At 36.0% G+C, this 20381-nt stretch overlaps 1 protein-coding gene across 2 annotated transcripts in view; it reads left to right on the top strand.

Moving 5' to 3' along the window:
* The window catches only part of TAF2 (TATA-box binding protein associated factor 2), a 57740-nt gene that overhangs the window by 11713 nt on the left and 25646 nt on the right, over positions 1-20381 (top strand). For both annotated transcript variants that reach the window (XM_031591163.2, XM_031591164.2), the window contains exons 8-18: positions 164-277; positions 1094-1193; positions 4675-4760; positions 7832-7967; positions 9219-9373; positions 11476-11590; positions 11692-11801; positions 12356-12421; positions 13492-13744; positions 17063-17203; positions 18931-19041. In XM_031591163.2, the coding sequence (XP_031447023.1) occupies positions 164-277; positions 1094-1193; positions 4675-4760; positions 7832-7967; positions 9219-9373; positions 11476-11590; positions 11692-11801; positions 12356-12421; positions 13492-13744; positions 17063-17203; positions 18931-19041 (1387 nt within the window). The remainder of the gene's footprint in view (positions 1-163; positions 278-1093; positions 1194-4674; positions 4761-7831; positions 7968-9218; positions 9374-11475; positions 11591-11691; positions 11802-12355; positions 12422-13491; positions 13745-17062; positions 17204-18930; positions 19042-20381) is intronic.

Below are 20381 nucleotides of genomic sequence, written 5' to 3'. Positions count from 1 at the left end.
AAAAAAAAGAAAAGTTGATCTCTTGCTGGAAAATCAGTGAAAGAAATAGTGTATTTGTTTTGGCTTTTAAAACAAGGTCTCTTTTTTAATATTTACTTTTTGGGGGGTGTTGCTTTTTCAAGCTTGTGCTCATACTGTGTTATTCTCTTTTTATGGGGTCCAGCACAAATCTCTTGCACAGCGCAATGATTATAGATGAAACTCCACTGACTAGGAGGTGCTTGGCACAAGCCCTGGCCCAGCAGTTTTTTGGGTGTTTTATATCCAGAATGTCCTGGTAAGTATTTTAGTGTGGTACTCTCTAGAAAAAGTGGAAAATTTAGGGAACTGAAATTTATTTTGTGTATTGTATTTTACCAGAAGTATAAGTGAAGAAGTAACTGTAAAAACCATCTCAGTAAATGAAAATCCAGGATAGCTTTTTTTTTCCCTTAGATCAGGAATGTGAGATGTATATGTTCAGAGGACTGTAGTGGTTGAATGTGTCTTCTCTCAAATTACTTTACTCATTGTTGTACTGTGCTTTGGTAGCTATACATTCATAGAGGATAATTATTAGAGAATTTCTGTCACATATCTGCCATTCTTATGCTTTGGATTCTAGCTCATGTTCATTTTGTGCTTCTTCTCCATGTTCTTCTCTCTTAAGACAACTCTAAGACAACTTAAGACAACTGTTTTTAAGTGGGTGTCCCTTGAATTGTGCAGATAGGCAGTTTGTCTCATTGCTGTCCAAATGTTCTTCATTGCATTGAGAGAGGTATCAAGAAATTAAGATCATGTAGATTAGGAGTCATTTTAACTTTCGTATCTATTTCCATTGTTTTGTTACGGTTTCAGCTAAGGTAGTTTGCTTTTATGTTTTAATCTGGACTTCTGTGGTTGAAGTTCAGTTTTCACTGGCTCTTCAGTTTCATTGGTCCCATCCAGGTGCCAAGTTACATAAATTGGTTCACAGCTCATCAGACTTCTATTGACTTAGAGAATGTTATATAACCTGCTGAAAGCTGTGACTATTTTGAGCTAGTAAAAATACTATCCATTATGAAATACTTTCTGAAGTGTCATAATTTGTGGTTCTTTCTTATTATAGGTCAGATGAATGGGTGCTAAAGGGAATCTCTGGTTACATATATGGCCTTTGGATGAAAAAAACTTTTGGTGTTAATGAATATCGTCACTGGATTAAACAGGTAATAACATAATAGTAGTATTTCCTAATTATATTATAATTTGTGGATATGGTATCAAAATTTAAAGCTAAATACCAAATACATTAACCATAGTATGTTTCTGCAACTATCTTACAAATAATAATTTTCATCCACTTTTGTGCAGTTGATTTTTTTCTTGAGCTTTTGCCTGAGTTTTTCCTCAAAGAAAAAAATTAACAGAAAAACAGTACTTTTTAGAACTTAAAATAGAATGCAAAATCTATAAGGAGATCTCTTTGGTGAACTGAAGTTGTAATTCTGTGATGACTCTACCTTAGAAAGGTTCCGGTGATGGCTTAGATCAACCAAGGTATTTTTTGGCCTCATTTAAATACTATCTTTATAGTAAAACAGTAGACAAATACCTGTGAAGCTGTCTCAAGTCAGTTGATAATATACATATCATAGTGGTTTATCCTGTTAGAAAAACATAGAATTGTAGAATGTTTACATGAGTTGATAGTGATAGGACAAGGGGGAATGATTTTAAACTGAGACAGAGGAGATTTAGGTTAGATATTAGGAGGAAGTTTTTCACACAGAGGATGATGACGCACTGGAACAGGTTGCCCAAGGAGGTTGTGGATGCCCCATCCCTGGAGGCATTCAAGGCCAGCTGGACGTGGCTCTGGGCAGCTTGGTCTGGTGGCTGGCAACCCTGCACATAGTAGGGAGGTTGAAACTAGATGATCATCATTGTGGTCCTTTCCAACCCAGGCCACTCTATGATTCTATGACTGGTTTAGATTGGAAGAGATCTTTAAGATCAAGTTATAGGCAGGGACACCTCCCCCTGGACCAGGTTGCTTAAAGCCCATTGAGTCTGGCGCTGAAAACTTGCAGGGAGACTCTTCAGGGAGAGGGAGCACCCACTACTTCTCTGGGCAACCTGTTCCAGCGTCTCAGTACCCTCACAGTAAAGAATTTATTCCTAATATTTATTCTATCTAGATATCTTGTATCTTATAGTTTAAAACTATTTCCCCTCATCCTGTTACTATATGCCCTTAAAAAACTCCCTCTCCAGCTTTCCTCTAGGCCCTCTTTGGGTACTGGAAGGCTGCTATAATGTCTCCCCGGAGCCTTCTCCAGGCCTTAATAGTGCCAACTCTTCCAGCCTGTTCTTGGAGCAGAGGCTCTTCAGCCCTCTGTTCATCTTCGTGGCTCATGGCTCTCCTCTGAACCTACTTCAACAGCTTGATGTCTTTCTTGTATTGGGGGACCCAGAACTGGTTGCAGTACTCCAGGTGGGGTCTCATGAGAGCAGAGTAGAGGGGCAGAATCACCTCTTTCGACCTGCTGGTCGCACTTCTCTTGATGCAACCCAAGAAACAGTTGGCCTTCTGGACTGCAAGCACACACTGCTGGCTTATGTTGAGTCTTTCATCAACTGACACCCCCCAAATCCTTCTCTTCAGGGCTGCTGTCAAGCCTTTCTCCCCCCAGTCTGTATTTGTGCTTTAGATCACCCTGATCCAGGTGCAGGACCTTGCACTTGGCCTTGTTGAACTTCATGAGGTTGACATGAGCCCATCTCTCAAGCCTATCCAGCTCCCTCTCGGTGGCATCCCTTCCCTCTAGTGTGTCAGTTGCACCACTCTGCTTAGTGTCATCTGCAAACTTGGGAGGCGTGCACTTGATCCCACTGTCCGTGCTGCCTACAAAGTTGTTAAATGACTCTGGTCTCAGCACTCATCCCCGAGGAACATCACTTGTACCTAGATTCCACTTGAACATTGGGCCATTGACTGCAAGTCTGAGTCTGACCATCTAGCCATGTAGACTGACAAACATCATTTCCCCAAACTGATGTAACTTGAGGACTGTTGAAAGTTTTGATGGATGCTCTGTCTTTATTTCATTCTTCTGTGATCAATCTGATGTCTGAGCAGGAAAGTATACTTCATTTTATATGGGCTTGGCAGTCTTCTCATATTCTAGGATATGGATAGACTTTAAGGATAAGGCTGAGGAAGTCATTCAAGAAGAGTTACTTACCCACAGCTACTTGTCTTTACACTTCCATTCTTTGTTCATATTATAATTAGCTCACTTTCCCAAGGAACTCATAAAACACAGTATGAATGTGTGATAATAAGAGTAAACCAAGTAGCTTTTTGAAAGAGATACAGTGCAGTCTTGCTTCTGACCAACTGTATATGATGAGTGAAGAGATGACACTCTTTGGTGCTCAGATATTTCTGCGCTTGCATATTGCAACATTGTATGTACCTTCCTTTGAATCAGAACATACTGTGGATGATTTTGGAGATGGGAAGGGGAACTTGTTGGAATTGTTGGACCTAAAACTTTTGATGTCTGTGGTGAAAGTTGATAGCTTTTTATTTTCATTAAGATTTTTTTTTTCCATTAAGAGTCACCTGTACTGAAAAAGAAGGTTTTGTCTGTTGGTTATATTTCTAAGTGTAATGGTGTGAGACAGGAACTTAATAGTCATAACATTCACTCTTTTCAGTGACATTCATTTATAGAAAGATACATATCTTCTTCATCTTGTCACATTTTTTCTACCAGTGGGCTTCAATTACTTCTCTTACCCACACAGGTACCCAGTACCTTATCCTTACCTGAATAAGGCATGTTCCACCTCACCAGTCCTGTGCTAAACATGGTTGTACAATAGAGAACACCAGAGTCCAGTGCTGTGTGCAGAGTTGCTTCTGAGTATTAGATGTTCATGTACTCTCCCTGTGTGTTAGTTATGTGCTTCCACATACAACTGAGAAATGCTGCTGTCACAGCTTCCCTAACTGTTTTTAACATATTGTTAGTATATGAAAGGATACAAGTTGATAGGAATCAATATGTATCAAAATGTGTCAGCATTGGAAATTCCTTGTCTAACATGGGGTTGCAGACAGCAGTTCACTCTCCTTATGCTAAAACTGACCTGATTTGATCCAGAAGCCATGTTGACTGTTGGATGACAGTGAGCAAACATCCTGCCTTAAGTGTGTTTGTTAACATGGGCACAGCAGCACACAAATTCAGACACAGAGCCTGCTTCTGTCTGGCTTGGATGTAGGTGAAGGTGAGGTGAGCTTTTATATTCTGCAGTCTCCTATGTAGGTGTACCCAGTATTACTTTACTCTGAATGGAAACATTCAAATAAAGAAAAAAGATCGGAAGAAACTTACTCAGTGGACAATAATATTCTTCAGATGTGTTGATATTAGGTTTAGATTATTATAGATTTAGGTGTTGTAGGCTGACCCATAATCCAGATTGAGAGCAAGAGTTAACTGCCAGTTTCAACTGTCTTATTATTGCTTGCCATGCTGAGGAAGATCACTGGTTTTAAAATATTAGTCTGTGCTTGAAAACATATTTCTTCAGAAGGTATGGCTTGAACAATGATGTTAAAAGCTTCTCTATCTTCTATAACTAATTTCTGTGCTTTCCGAAATTACACTCGCTTACATGTGTTGTACTTCTTAGGAGTTAGATCAAATAGTGGCATATGAACTGAAGACCGGAGGAGTTCTGCTGCATCCAATATTCGGAGGAGGAAAAGAGAAAGACAAGTATGTTTATTTAAGCCGCAAGTCATTACAGGGTATGTTTTTATGGGGCCATTAATATATGCCTTGGGTGTGTTGTGCGGCATAAGGCCAAAGGCTGAAGAACTTCAGCTGTCCAAGGCATATATTACCAGTCTCATAAAGTATCTTGAGTATATTGTATCACTGTTGTTTTATTTTTCTTTCAATTTAAATCTTGAAGGGAATTAAGTATAATGAATGTTTTTCATACTATTACAAAAATACTTCTTAGTAAGAGGATGAGAGGGAAGATGGAGCCAGAATTTTGGCCTGAGCTATTTCTAGAATGGTTAGTAATCTTTAGGCTTTTTTAGAGTACAGTTAGCTTTTTTTTTCTTTGCTGTTTTTGTGTTCAATATATATTGTGCATTTCTTTGTTACACTTATCTGTTATGATATGTTTCCTGCCAACTATATTTACATTATTGCAGTTTCAATTTACAATAATAAGAATAAAAATTAGATTGGTTGATAATCCTATTTTGAACTAAATTAAAATATGGAAAGAAATAACCGGAAAAAAGTAACTTCTCATATCAATTAACTTCTGCACAGAACAGTTATCGCAAATTCTTTCTGTTCATATGTATTGCAACAGAAACATTGCTCTCCAGAATATTTCTTCTGAAAGAAAAAAATCCCATAGCCTAGGAGAACGAAAGAAAATAAACTCCAGGTTAACACTTCTATAGATGAATGTTTCAAAATCTTCATTACGTTCTCATGTTGTGTTCTTCCTCTCTGATTTTGATTTTCTTCAGTTTTTGTGGTAGCACCATGCTATTGTAAAAATAAAAGCTTCAAGAGATGTTAAATAGATGTATTTCAAGTGGGAGAAGCATATTTACACGGTTAGGATAGGATTAGGATTAGGGTTTTTGTCAAATGATTGACGTGTGTCCAAGAGCATGAGTGTTCTGAATCTTAATGGAAGAACTAATTCAATTTTCACGTTGACAAAGGTTCTAGGCCCATATTGCTAATTTTACTTCTTGTTTGATGATGATAACAGCTTTAAGAATTGAATGATTGATAAAAGGTACAATGGGAAGAAGTACATTACAACTGAATGAACTCTTAAATTCAAATGAACTGGTCTGTTTTGATTTGCTGTTAAATGCTATAAACAGTAACAAAATCAATCAACACTTAGAGTAAATTTAAGAAGGCCAAGAATGTGGTCCTGGCTTGGTTGTAATTTTTAAGAATTTTACCAAGGTCAATCAAGTGAGTATTTTGAAGCTGGACAAATAGTTTTATACCAAGACCAAATTATTATATGATGTCTGAGCCACAACCTCAATTTCCTTCTTGCATTTCAGTGTCATGGTTGCTAACCCTTCCTTATCCTAGAATACAGAAATGTTCAGAATAACAGAACAAGTTAGATATGGAAGACTTCAGTAGTTTCTAAACAGGAAAGAGCAAGTAGTAAACCTAGGCACGTTCTTATTCATATATTCAGTACACCTAGAATGGGTAATACTGCTTAAATTCAGAAATATATATGTTTTTTTAATCTTATGTTTATACTGACATTTGTGACTAAAGCCAAGGAAATCTCCTGTTAAGTAAAAGGATAGGAAAAGAATACTAAGGTGTTTTAACTGTCTTAGTCCTTGCCATCTCCTGAAATCTTAAGAATTGCAGTTAAAAAGACAAGTGCTGGTATTTTGTGCATTTAAAATGCTTCTTTCTGGCATAGAACATTGAAGTGCATGGAAAGATAAGTTAAAATTAAATATACTTGTTTTTTTGAAGATTTCTAGTTTTTTCCAGAGATTGCTGGCATGAAAGATCAAACTTATTCCTGTTGCTTTTGTTCTTTAATTAATTCATTCTGTCTTGCAATGTCGTAAAATCTTTGGACAAATTATCTGAACCATCCTGAAATGGTTTAGTTAGGTGATCTGTAAGTGAGAATCATGGGACAACCCTATTTTGAACTCAGGAATGTTAAGTAGCTGCTATTTTCTATATTACAATGGCTAATTTGTCATTCTCCATCAGCCAACATAAAATAGGTCTGGATTCCTTTTTCTTAAGAAGTTGGCCTGATGTAGCATGGGTCCATTTCTGAAGATGTTCGTTATTAGTTCATAAAAAAAAAAGTTCAAATGTCAAGCACAGTAAAATACAGTTTCCTCAACTTTGGTTCATCATTAAAATAAACTCAGACTTACCTTCTCAAATAATTGAAAAGGGGCAAAAAGGTCTTATTTTTCAAGGGAGGTACAGTTACTCTTCTACTTTGAAACTAGACTATAGGTCTGCTTATGTTCTGAAAGGTAAAACTTCAAAACACCCTAAAATAGATTTTTTGGTGTTTTATTGCTCTACAGCCACTAAGTCCTATTTCAAAAAGTTTCAGGATTTCACTGTTTGTCTTCTGATATGGAATGGAGTTAAATCATTTGAAATATTTTGCTTATAGACCCAAATGGTATGTATGAAGGAGCACCACAGAAAGTTCAAGTTATGGAAACAGTGTGGCAGTGCTAACATGATGTTTTGCATAGCCTTCTTTGGCATGAGATCTAATTTAAAAGGCATCCATTTTCCGAAGTATTGAAAGCATAATGTTCCTAACAAAAATAAAATAATTCCTTTGGCTCATCATGTAAAAGTCTGCTATGAATCTTAAAACTCCTCCTCTTCTTTAATTACAGCAATTGTTTACTTGATTGTGAATGTTAGTATTTTGTACTTACTTTTAAATGGAAGTGGGACAGGTAGAATGTCAAGTCATGAGTAGTTTCCAGACTCAAGTCACAAATTCCCTGCTGTGTTTTTTCACCCCATCAGTGTCTTTCTGAGAAGTTACAGTACAGCTTGCATTACTTGTCTATACAATACTTACTCGATTCCAGGTATGTGCACCCCTGCAACCTTTCTGTAGAGTCATTTTAAATGTCTTAATTAATAGTGTTAAAGCAATAGAAGAGATCCTAATGGTTGCTTTACCTGTAATTTTTGTTGCTAATAAGTTTTTTTAGTTTTCTTTCCATAAAACGCAAAACAGAATGTTAGTTTTTTTTCTTGTTATTTTTCAGCCCTGCATCACACTTACATTTTTCTATTAAACACCCTCATACCTTGTCCTGGGAATATTACACTATGTTCCAGTGTAAAGCACATCTTGTCATGAGACTGATTGAGAATAGGATCAGCATGGAATTTATGTTACAGGTCAGTATTTAAATGTTTTTGTGACATATAGAGAACTTCCTGTCTTTATTAATGGCTTCTATTCATAAAATGGAGATTAAAAAAGATCACATCAGTTTATGATAGGATTCCATTTGTATTTTTAATTTCGAAAGTATAGAACAAATATAAAATTGGTAGAATAAGGTTCACTGTTAACTTTTATGTGTAATTAGTAATATTTTTAATATATTGCTTATTCTCTTAATATTAAGTATTCCTTTTCTTTGGATTGTTGTGACTGATTATAACACTGAAAACCTGTTTTACAGACTCATAGCTGTGAGTTGATGTAATCAAATTATAAATAAAGTCATGAGAGTCCAGCTTCTGTTCTTTCCACTATATATATTGTCCATGCTAGGGGGAGCAGAAATCTTCATATTAGAAGAAACAGTGGAATAGAAAACATGTAGTTTTTCTTGGGTTTTTGGTTAGGTTTTTTTTTTAATGTTTTGTGATTATCTTAAAAAAGAGATTGCTACAAATACCCAACCAGGTGACACTTTTTCCTGTCAGTTTCAGATGCAGGTTTTTTTTTTTTTTTTAAGCATAACTTGTTTGTGCATCTGGTAAAATATGTCAAACCTGTCAATTTCATATATATTTTTGTTGTCCTCTTTTTTGTGTTTTAATAAAAATACTAATTAGAAAAGGAGTTTTGTTACCTTATACATTAACTATATTATATATTTTTGATGTGACCAATGATGATTTCTCTTCACTCAATGCAATGCAAGCAGACTGAAGGGTTGGACACCCATGTGCTGAAAGCTATTAACAGCAGCTGTTGTCAGGCTGAAAATATAGGAGATTGAAAGCTTTCCTTAAAAAAATTTAATAATATTAAAAAAAAAAAAAGATAGCAAAAAGGTAAATGAAGAACCTCATTAATGCTTAGTTTCTAAAAAGCAGATATATTCCATGATCTGTTTTACTGTAGATAATTTTGGAAAACGTATGGACTCTTCCTAAATTTTACATTAAACCATACATAATAAAGCAGCATGTGACATGCCAGCTTAAGTTAGGGAACAAACAGGAATCTCCTAGAAAGCTGCTTAGCATACTCATTAACCTCTACATTATGGTTTCATATTTTTTTGGAAGCCAGGTGATGAGGTGTTTTTTTTTTGTATTTAGTTCTAGTTTATTTGCACATAAACAGGAAAGAAAAGCTTATTTTGTGCATTAAGGTGCTCAATTAAAACAATACCTTTTTTATCATTTTAGGTTTTCAACAAGCTGTTGAGTCTGGCTAGCACTGCTTCATCTCAGAAGTTCCAGTCACACATGTGGAGTCAGATGTTGGTTTCCACATCTGGGTTTTTGAAATCTATCTCAAATGTCTCTGGCAAGGACATTCAACCTCTAATAAAGCAGTGGGTGTATCCTTTTTATTCTTGGTCTGGATTGTTAATATTGAGAATGATTTTATTTTTTTTTTATTGGCACCACTAAAGGAATGTGAAGGAAGGTATTTCATATCTTTAAACAGTTAAGTACATTATTCTTTGAATTAGAAATAGATGCGAGACCCAGGATCACTGTCCTTTTGTAGTCATTCAGCATATGCTATCATTTGAGGTGTTCTTTACCATAAGGGATTGCTGTGATTTTTATTTTGAAAGTAGCACGAGAACTCTGGTGGAATTTAAGGCCAAATTATACTAAAGGGATTCCAGAGGACACTGCCCATAGAAATATGCTGAAGTCTGACATGGAAAATGCTATAGTCTGGTGCACTTTTAGATGTGATTTCCAGTAAATCAGCATGGAATGAGTAACCTAAAGCACAGATTAATAGTTTAATGCATTTAATAGCTTGGTAGCTTGTGTTAGTCCAAAATCGGGTAGAATAAAACTTTAATTGTTCATTTTTCAAATGTCTGTCATACTAATCAAGAAATAGAGTTTCTTGTTTTAGATTGTTTTGAGGGCAAATTTGAATTTGCTTTATTTAGCTGGTTTCATTGGGAGTTTTAGTTATTGTGGCAATAGGTTAAAATGGTACATGACTTCAGCAAAGCCATGTTTTATTGTTAAAACAGAAAGTAAAAATAACTGCTTATCTTTAGATATTTTAATGGATTTTCACCACCAATAGCATCCATGCATCTGTATCTAACTAAAAATCAGTGTAAAAGTAATATCTGTAGAATAATCATCAAAAGTACACAAAATACAAAAATATTATTCTAACGTTCATATTTTGATGTGCCAAACACTTGAGGAAAGTAGATATTTTATCTCTGTGCACTGAAACTACACCTATGCCTAAATGTCAGCATTGTTATCTGAAGTAAGTGGATCACATGCAGTCACCTTGCAGCCTTCGCTTCTCCAAGCTGAACAACCCCAGCCCTCTCAGCCTGTCTCACAGGGGAGGTGTTCCATCCTTCGGATCACTTTTGTAGCCACCTCTGGCTGCACTCCAAAATGTCTCTCTGTCTTTCCTATACTGAGGACTCTACATCTGGATGCAGTTCTCCAGGTGAGGCCTCATCAGTGCAGAGCAGAGGGGCAGGATCACCTCCCCTGCCCTGCTGGCCATGCTTCTTTTGATGCAGCCCAGAATATGATTGGCTTTCTGGGCTGTGAGGGCCCATTGTTGGCTCATGCCCAGCTTCCCATCCACCAGTACCCCCAGGTACTTGACAGGGCTGCACTCAACCCTTTCATCCCCAAGCTTGTAGTAATAACTGAAGAGTATCATAGAATCATAGAATTCCTCAAGTAAGAAAAGACCTTAAAGATCATCAAGTCCAACCACAACCTAACCATACAATCCTAATTCTAACAACCCTCTCCTAAATCATGTCTTTGAGCACCACATTCAAACAGTTTTTAAACACATCCAGGGATGGTGACTCAACCACCTTCCTGGGGAACCTATTCCAATGCTTAACAACCCTTTCTGTAAAGAAGTGTTTCCTGATATACAACCTAAACTTACCCTGGCACAACTTGAGGCCATTTCCCCTCGTCCTGTCACCAGTGAGAAGAGACCAACCCTGCTCTTCCTGTAAGCACCTTTCAGATGTTGGAAGAGAGCAATAAGGTCTCCCCTCCGTCTCCTTTTCCCCGGACTGAACAGCCCCAGTTCCTTCAGTCGCTCCTCAAAATTATATTAAAACATTTCTTAGTGAAATTTCTGAAGATCTCCTTGGTTCATTTATCTGAGACTATATCAAAGATGTGGGAGTGTGGGGGAGTCTGATGTTGTTTTTTTTTCCGTTATTACTGTTTTGTTTTGTTTTAATAGTTTTCATTTTTTTTTAATGTTGTACAGGAATGTACATTAAAAATCTTTTTAAAGCAAAAAAAGTAAAAAATTCTTATGAAAGAAATATGTTTTCATTTCCTGATTTTCTTGGGCTTGGAAATTCTAGGAGTAAGCATAAAACAAGTGTAAAAAGTAAGTGAAAAGTTTGAGAATCGTATTTATAGCTATTGCATTATGCTGTAGATTTCCTATACTGCTTTTCAGAGATCAGAGCGGAGTGGTCAAATTTTATGGTAGCTTTGCATTTAATAGAAAACGAAATGTTTTGGAATTGGAAATAAAACAAGACTACACATCTCCTGGGACTCAGAAATACGTGGTAAGGTCAATTTTCCGTATTGTACCTATACACTTCACTTAAGTATCATGGGGACAATAAAAGGTGTTATTTCTAATGTTACTAATCTTTTCAACTTTAAGGGCCCTCTTAAAGTGACAGTTCAGGAACTTGATGGATCATTTAACCATACATTACAGATTGAAGAAAACAGTCTTAAACACGATATACCTTGCCATTCTAAAAGCAGAAGGTAAGGATTAAAAATTACTTGCTGTTTATATGTGCTAGCATAGATAAATAAAAATGTCTAGGGCATTGAATTCTGTAAAGAACTTGTTTGTGTGGGTGAAGAAGTTGAAGGCTCATGAAACTGTTCAAAATGCTTTTGATTGGGGTGCCTCGCCTGGGAGGATCTTCGTTCATGAAAAATATGCGTAGTTTTCAGTTGAGTCCCAAGGCTGTTCATTAAGCCTAATAAGCAAGGAAAATAGTGTACTTTCTATATGGATTCTCGGTTTCTTGATACATTTTAATAACTACCTTGGACTGTACTTTGTTTATTTGATGTGTACTTCTTAATGCTGTGGGAGCTGAGTTCAAAGCAACTAGAATGTATTGATGACTACTTTCCAAACAAAACTAATGCACAGCTCAGCTGGTTTTTATGTGTGTTGGGGAGAGCATTATTTTTTGGTGTGGTAAATTACATACAATACTTCAGCATTTTTAAGCATATCTTATCTAGCATGATAATTTTTTGAATCTCCTTTTTTGTTGATTACTTTCCCATGTTTTTTTAAATAGAAATAAGAAGAAAAAGATTCCACTGATGAATGGAGAGGAGGTGGACATGGACCTTTCTGCTATGGAGTAAGTTTGTTTGCTGATGTTTCTCATTGTGAGACAGATCCTTGTTCCTGCTGTGTGTTTTTTGAAGAATTAGATAGTAAAGTTGTGCTTCATTATATGACTGGCAGATTTCAAGTCATAAGTCAGATCACTTGTTGGACCTGGATAAAGAATATTTAACTAGCACTAAGATAGACAAGTTCCTGACTTCTTTGACTAATTTAAAAAAAATAATAATTTTAGTTTACAAATGAGTGGTGAAATGCTTCATACTGAGAAGAATCTGCTGGGTGAGGTCAGTTGAAAACATTTAGCTCTATGGAAGCAAATTCTTGCTCAATGTAAATACTTGTTTTACCCTTCTAGATTTGAAGCAATGTTGCTTTCAGAGGCACTGAAGGTGTTGACAGTTTGTTTAGTGGCTGATCAAAGTAGACTCTTTTCATGGAAACTAATGGTGTCTCATTGAAGCAGAGCAGTTTACTCTTTGAATTATTGCTTGTAAGATAAACCTCATGTAAAATAGGAATAATTTTATAGGGAATCGTTTCACTGCGCAAATTGCTCTTATAAGTTCTATATTAACAATAGACATCTGAATAGATTTTTAAATTGTATTTAACAGCCTTTAGCATTAAGTATTGGTAACTTGATTTTGTGTTCAAGTTATCTAGTATATTGTACTTAGATCCTAATTATCTTCTTAGAACTGCCTTTGAAAGGGCATATGACTTTATGCAGGTCACTTAATCTGTTAACGTTCTCAGCTATGACAGCTTTGGTGTCTGAGGACAAAGGTTGAAACGTATTGAGATTACATAGTAGTTGGTTAAAAATAATGAAATGCGGCATACACTGACATGTTTAGGATTTGGAGAGTTGCCCTGGGAGTCTGTAGAATTGCCATCTTAGGAGCAGCAGACTGGATGAGGTGACTTTCAAAAGTTCCTTCTAACCTTAATTCTTTTACAGTTCTTGGGCATTTCAAATATACTTAGTAATTTGAAAATAATTCAAAAATCAAAAAATCTTTTGACATTCTACAGCCTTGAAATGTTGTAGGCTATTAACATTTTTCATGTCTGTCTTAGTGCTGATTCCCCTTTGCTCTGGATAAGAATAGACCCTGATATGTCGGTACTGAGGAAGGTAGAATTTGAACAATCTGATTTCATGTGGCAGTATCAGCTTCGATATGAGAGAGATGTGGTTGCACAAGAAGAAGCCATTCTGGCATTGGAAAAGTTCCCTACACCAGCATCACGACTTGCACTGACTGATATACTAGAACAGGAACAGTGCTTCTACCGAGTGAGAATGCTAGCCTGCTTCTGCCTTGCAAAGGTGAGGTTGTGTGGATGGGTATAGGAAAGAAATCTGCTAGACACTAAAGGATTTGAAAATGGGTCAAAATTCACCACAGTACTTAAATTGGCTTGATTATGTAGCCTCTTAAAAACGTTTGCCAGGTATTTTTAACTTGACTGATTTGAAAGGAAAGCGGTATTATTTTAGTCTGTAAATGGAGACTGCAGAAGGCTTTCATAATTGTTAAAATTGAGATGTCAGACATGAAAACCACAAGAGATTTTTCCAGATTTCATTAAGTGGCAGAAATAAAAGACTTCTATTTAATATTTTTCAGAGCCAAAATACATTATTTTTTTTTTGTTTTACTGGGTAGTTCCTTGGCTTCTCTGTTGAGAAATCTGAAGTTCTGAAATTCATCTGTCTGTCTTACGTGAATTCGGATTCCTGCTCTGTATTGTGTTAAGTTGAACAGGGCACAAGATAAATACAGTGTTGGTCTGCAATTAAATATTCAGCAGCCTGATAGTAGCCTTCCTTGAAAAAGGAAGATATTTTTTGTTTAGATACAAAATTAACATTAAGAATTTAAAGTAGAGATCCTTATAAAACATCTGGAAAAGAATAAATAAGAAATATTGAAAAGGCACATTACTGGCGTAACTTACTGACATACTTTTACTGACACAGAGGCACACTAACTGATAGTTTCTAGAGGTTGGTTTGTTGCTGTATAATGTTCTTTCTGCTGTATACTCGTATCGAAATACACACTTTGGCCATATTTTGAAAGTCAGAATCCAATAGATGCTTGATAGTATATTTTAATATCATGAAATATTGATGTACTACTACCAGTTTTTGTGTTAGAATCAATACTGCTGCTACCTGACTTAAAATATGTGTATTTCATAATTAATTCATTTGGAATATCTAGAAGTGTGGATGCCTTCCACAGGTGAATATTAAAAGAACAGTTGTCAAAGTGTTGAAATTCAGTGCGTCTTTACATTGAAATCTTTTGCATTTCCCTGCAGATAGTTGTATTTCTATGAAATTTGTATGAAATTGTAGTCTTAGAAGAAAAAAGCAAATAAAACAGCTGGGGACTGGAGGTAAAGGTGGTTGACTCACAGATAGAAATGGTTAAAATTAGTGAGAAGTATGGCTATGATAGTAAATCAAGGTGAGGAGGCATGTAAGGATGGGTAGGACTGTAGATAGACTTGTCCAAGCTACCTTGAAGGAAAACGTGATGCATTCTGTTAATAGCTCTACCATCAGGCTACTAGCAAGAATTGCTTCCTATTGACTCAGTTCAATTTTCAAGTATAGAAACTTTCAGAATTTCTAATGTTTGCTAGGAAAAGTCAAATCTTTCATTCTTTACCAGTGAGAAGTTTCTTTTTCTTATTTTGCAGCTTTTGGCTGGATTGTCGTTACTTTTCTGAAACATTCTAGGGGAACGTACATAGATACAGGAAAATGATAGGTGATAATGCAGTTATAAAACCAAATTTATTGCACTTTCTATATGTGCTGCATGCTTCGTTGTAAAACAACACTTCAATCAAGTATCCAGATAATATAATTAAATCCTCATTGATGGAGCAAATACATGTGTATGCGAGCATGCAAAAGATCACACACTGCTGAGTTGTTCATGGCAAATGATCCTACAGAGAAAGGTGAAAGTAGAGATGTTATGATATTAATATCAAGTCATAAGCAGGCTGATTTATCCACCTGTAGGTTGTGGTCTGCTGCAGTGCTGGGATGTGCTGTGAAGTTTAAAAACAACCACCAACAAAATAAACTCCCAACAATGAGGATTTCCAGAGCCATTCATGATAGTTAGTTTTTAGGTGAAATAAATAGCCAGATTTTGTGTGAAAGATGCAGAAATAGAGTTAAAATGGTGATTTTACTACTGTTGATTTAATTTGAAAATACCATTCTTTATTTGGATATTTTGCAGCATGAACCTTTAAGAATTGGAAAAAAAATCAATAGACCACTTGTACCCCAATTGTAATGAATCAGGAATGTCTTATAAACGCAGCAGTCTCTTGTAATATTTTTTGTTTACATTTTTGTTTGCAGTTATAAGTTTGTCATCATGGTTTCTCAGTAGCCTTTGTGATTAAGCTTCCTCTGTGGGAAGTTTTGTTATGCACGTTGTAAGAAAAGCTACACGTGTATCTGTAGCTAGAGAACTTCTGTTTTTGCAAAAGGACTGCACTGTTTTATTTCCTTTAGCTTTCCTTTAAAGGAAAGGAAAGGACTTATAAGGAAAATGTCTTTAATAGTAATGCCTCCATCTTACGTAGGAGAGATGGTGATACTGATTGCTACCCATCTTCAAGTAACCACTTGCTTTTCTTACTGCATGTGTAATACCCTGTGGAATGAGATTACCTAAATTGGAAGTAAATAGTCAAAATCATTTTTCCTCTGTGTGAAAACATGTTTTTCCTTAGTTTGTGGAGAATTTGAAACAGTGGTAAGTTCTTAACTGTATGATGTGTTGGTCCCATTTGTTAACACACTCACCATGCTCAGACACTCTTCTCTGCACGCTTTCATTTCACAAATACGCAAACCTCAGGGTGTTGGGAAGGCATATAATGACAGTTTGTCCTTGTAGAACTTCTTTATCTCAGAACAGATGATAGCACTAGATTTATTTGTCTCAGTACATTGTTTGATTGCAAATTAAAATTAAGGCTGAATGGCATTTGCAGTGTTCAGAAGGTGTCTGGGTGAGGTGCTACAAGATATGGTTTGGTAGCTTAGTGGGTACTAATGGTGATAGGAGGACAGTTGGACTAGATCTTGTAGGTTCTTGTGATTCTATGATTCTGTAGTAACTAACTTTCATTTTTCTTTAGGGGTGGTCTTTTAGTCTTAGAGTGGCTAAAGCCTAGTTGAAGTCTAGGCTGAGGTTACTGGCAGGGTGTATTTGGGATGTTGGTATTGTAAAAACCTCTTCCATCACTGGGTTCTGTGGAGTCAGAAAATTTGGCTTAATAAAAACAGAATATTCATCTAAATAGAAAAGATGAAATAATTAAAAACAGGAGTTTGTCATGGAAAGGTGTTTAGATGCAGACATCTTCCAAGTGAAACAACTGCCTAAAAATGTACATTTAATGTAGAGAAGATGTATTGGGGATGGCAGGGTAAACTTAGCTAATGTAATATAATATATTGTTGAAAATATGTTTGTATTTGAAGGGCAGTACATTCCTGGCAATTATTATTTCTTATTTGGGGAAATTTCTATTTCTTTACAGCCAATTTAAACTTACAGCAATGATGGTAATGTGATTTCCCTTTCCCCTAATTATATAGATTGCAAATTCCATGGTAAGTACATGGACAGGACCACCAGCCATGAAGTCACTCTTTACCCGAATGTTTTGCTGTAAGACTTGTCCAAACATTGTGAAGACCAACAACTTTATGAACTTTCAAAGCTACTTTCTGCAAAAGGTAAAATTTGTTTTTCCACTCTTTAAATTAAATGTCAAAAAGAAAATGTTCCTATGGAGGATGACTGCTGGAACATGAATAGCACAGTCTCACTTTGCTTTCGTTAAAAGTTGAAAATAACAGTTCTTTCCTATTTGATATCCTTTTCTTCCATCTTCATTAAGAACTTCTTAGCATTTTTCTCTGAACAGCAGCAGTTAAATTAGCAATTTCTTCAGAAGATTATAGTACGCATAATAATTAGTTGTAAATATTTGAGTTAGTTCTTAAGTAGAATGTACTGCACAGTAACAAAGCTAATCATCAGGATGATCAGAGGGCTGGAATGCCTATCTTGTGAAGATAGGTTGAGGGAGATGGGCTTGTTCAGCCTGGAGGAGAGAAGGCTGCAAGGAGACCTCATTGCAGTTTTCCAGTATTTAAAAGGGATTATAAACAGGAGGGGAATCAACTTTTTGCAAGGGTAGACAGTGATAGAACAAGGGAAAATAGCTCTAAGCTCAAGGAGGGAGGGTTTAGATTGGATGTCAGGGGGAAGTTCTTTACAGAGAGAGTGGTGAGGTGCTGGAACAGGCTGCCAAGAGAGGCTGTAGATGCTCTGTCCCTGAAGGTGTTCAAGACCAGGTTGGATGGGGCTCTGGGCAGACTGGTCTAGTACCAGATCTGGAGGTTGGTGGCCCTGCCTGTAGCAAGGAGGTTGGAACTCGGTGATCCTTTGAGTCCCTTCCAACCCAAGCCATTCTATGATCTGCTCTTGTAGGTGAATTTGTCAGCCATCTTCATTAATGGCATTGATTTCATTATGCAAAAAAAATCTTATAAACTTTAACTTAAATTGGTGGCCTTTTTAATTCAAGGCACTATTTAAATCTTCTTTCTGCCTCCTTTCCACTCATTGTCAGCATCATGCTGCTGCTGCAGATTCTTTTCATGTTATGCACTTTTTTTTCCTGAGATGTGTAGTTAGCAGTGTACAGTGAGTAACAACTAAAACAAATGACAGTGGTTTTTCTCTCAAAGCTAACTTTATAATTACTGGATGATTGAATTCTTAGTTCACCAGTATCATATTACTGATCAGAGAAAACTTAAATTTTATTTCTCTGTCCAAAACTGCTTCATCCTTTTCCCCACCCTTCTCTTTTTTGAACATCATTTGTCATCTTCTGCTCTTTTTCTCATTGTTCATTTTCTCCCACTACAGTCTTAATGCTTTTGTCCCTTAGATTTTTAATTTCGTGTTCTAAATTTATAGTTCCATGATAAGATTCCTGAAACTATTTGAGTGGATTCTAAAAGAAATATCTGGTGAGATTAATACCTATTTGTCTAATAATTCTTTAGGCACCACTGACTGTACTGGGTCTCTTGATCGTACATATCAGGCATAGACACCAGGTTCACACATAAACACTCAACTTGGATGTCAGTCTCAGAATGAATTTCACCATTTTCTTTGTTTTATTATTTTCCATTTCCTACCTTTTAGACAGTGCCTTGAACTGAGTCATTTCTTGCATGTATGACTTTTTCTGTCTGCTCTGTGACTGATTATTGAGCAATATTTGCATTGCTTTTTGAACTGAAAGTTATGTAGCATATGGTAAGTCTTTCAGAAAGAAATTTTTGTCAGAGATTTGTTTCTACAAATCTAATTGCTTGTTTTCAGGGTGTAACTGTCATTTCACTGTTGTAAGAATGATATTAGTATTAATTTTATTACACAGACTATGCCAGTCGCCATGGCCCTTTTGAGAGATGTTCACAACCTCTGTCCTAAGGAGGTTTTAATGTTTATTTTGGATTTGATCAAGTATAATGATAACAGGAAGAATAAGGTAAGGAATGTGTTTATTTTACTCTCTCACTTTTTTTTTGGAGAATCTTAAAGTTAATACACTGCATGATGTATTCTGCCACTAATGTAAATACTTAGCTAGGAGAGTTGATAAAAGGTGATATGCTAAACTAAACAGTACGTTAAAGAAAATTCTGTGGCTGACGTGTGAGGTGACATTTCTTGGTTGTTTCTCTTGGAGAAAGCTCTGTGCTTGTTGACTTATTATGGATCTGCCTGTCTTCATTTGGACACGTACTGGTTTTTGTTTTTTGTTTTTTTTTGAGAAAATGTGTACGAGGGTTAACATTTTCTGCATGAATATAGCATTGGATGTTAAGCACTTTTGAGAAGAATGTCTAGAAGAGCTAGGAAATAATCTTTTGTTAATGGTATGCAGAATGACTTACATCTAGTTAAATAAAAGGTGAAGCTCATTTTAGTGTTGTTTCATCACTAAACCCTGAGTTGAAAGTATCATCTTAAGTTCCTTAGCGTATAGAACACATCTAAAGGATGATCCTTTAAGATCCTAAGATAAGAGGTTCCACGTCCCTAGTTTAAGAGTACACATCTGCAAGAATGATTCCAAAGTAATCTTTGGAGTTAAGTACCTGATGTTTAGTGGAGCAGGCCTGAAGCCTCTTAAGACTTAGCCTTCTGGTGTGTAGAGGCCAGGAGTACTGAAATAAGAGGATGATAGAAGGTGGAGAGGTACAGTTCAGACAGGATGTGCTGAGTTGTACCAATGTCTCTCTACCACCAAAGGAAATATCCCACTTCACTTTTCCTTATGTCCCTTCCAAGCATACGTTAGAAACCTTTTGCTGTATCTGTCACTCTTTGACTTGCTTAGGTTAAATTAGCTGATATGCAAACTCAGTACTTCATTCTGCTTTTATAATTTTTATTTCTTTTTATAATTTTTTTTCTGTACTCTTGTTGTTTAGTAAATTGATGTGACCAATAAATGCCACAGCTAGCACAAGGGAAGGGCTTGGAACTGTGAGCTTGAGAAAAGGAGCAAAAGCAGAAGCAAGATTTTCCTTACTAAGCAGAGGCATCAATTAGTTTGCTTTAGGAGCTCTTGAAGTGGCTGCTTATATAAACCCTCTGATTTTCAGAGATGTGGGGCAACAATTAACCTTGATAACCTTTGTACTGAGTAGAAAGAGAGGGAAGTAGTTATGGGTGCTTATGTTTAGAAAGAATTACTTTTATTTCTAAATCTGGAAAATTTTCAAGACTTGACTTTTCAATTTTTGTAAAGCAATGTATTACTATTAATATGGTTGTATTCCCGAGTGAAGTTTAATGTCATGTAAAATAGTTTATCTGCTT

Source organism: Phasianus colchicus, chromosome 3, assembly GCF_987193195.1.
Source record: "Phasianus colchicus chromosome 3, bPhaCol1.hap1.1, whole genome shotgun sequence".
NCBI classification, from domain to species: Eukaryota; Metazoa; Chordata; class Aves; order Galliformes; family Phasianidae; genus Phasianus; species Phasianus colchicus.
The sequence above is the reverse complement of the archived record's forward strand: the minus strand, read 5'-3'. Positions and strand labels throughout refer to the sequence as shown.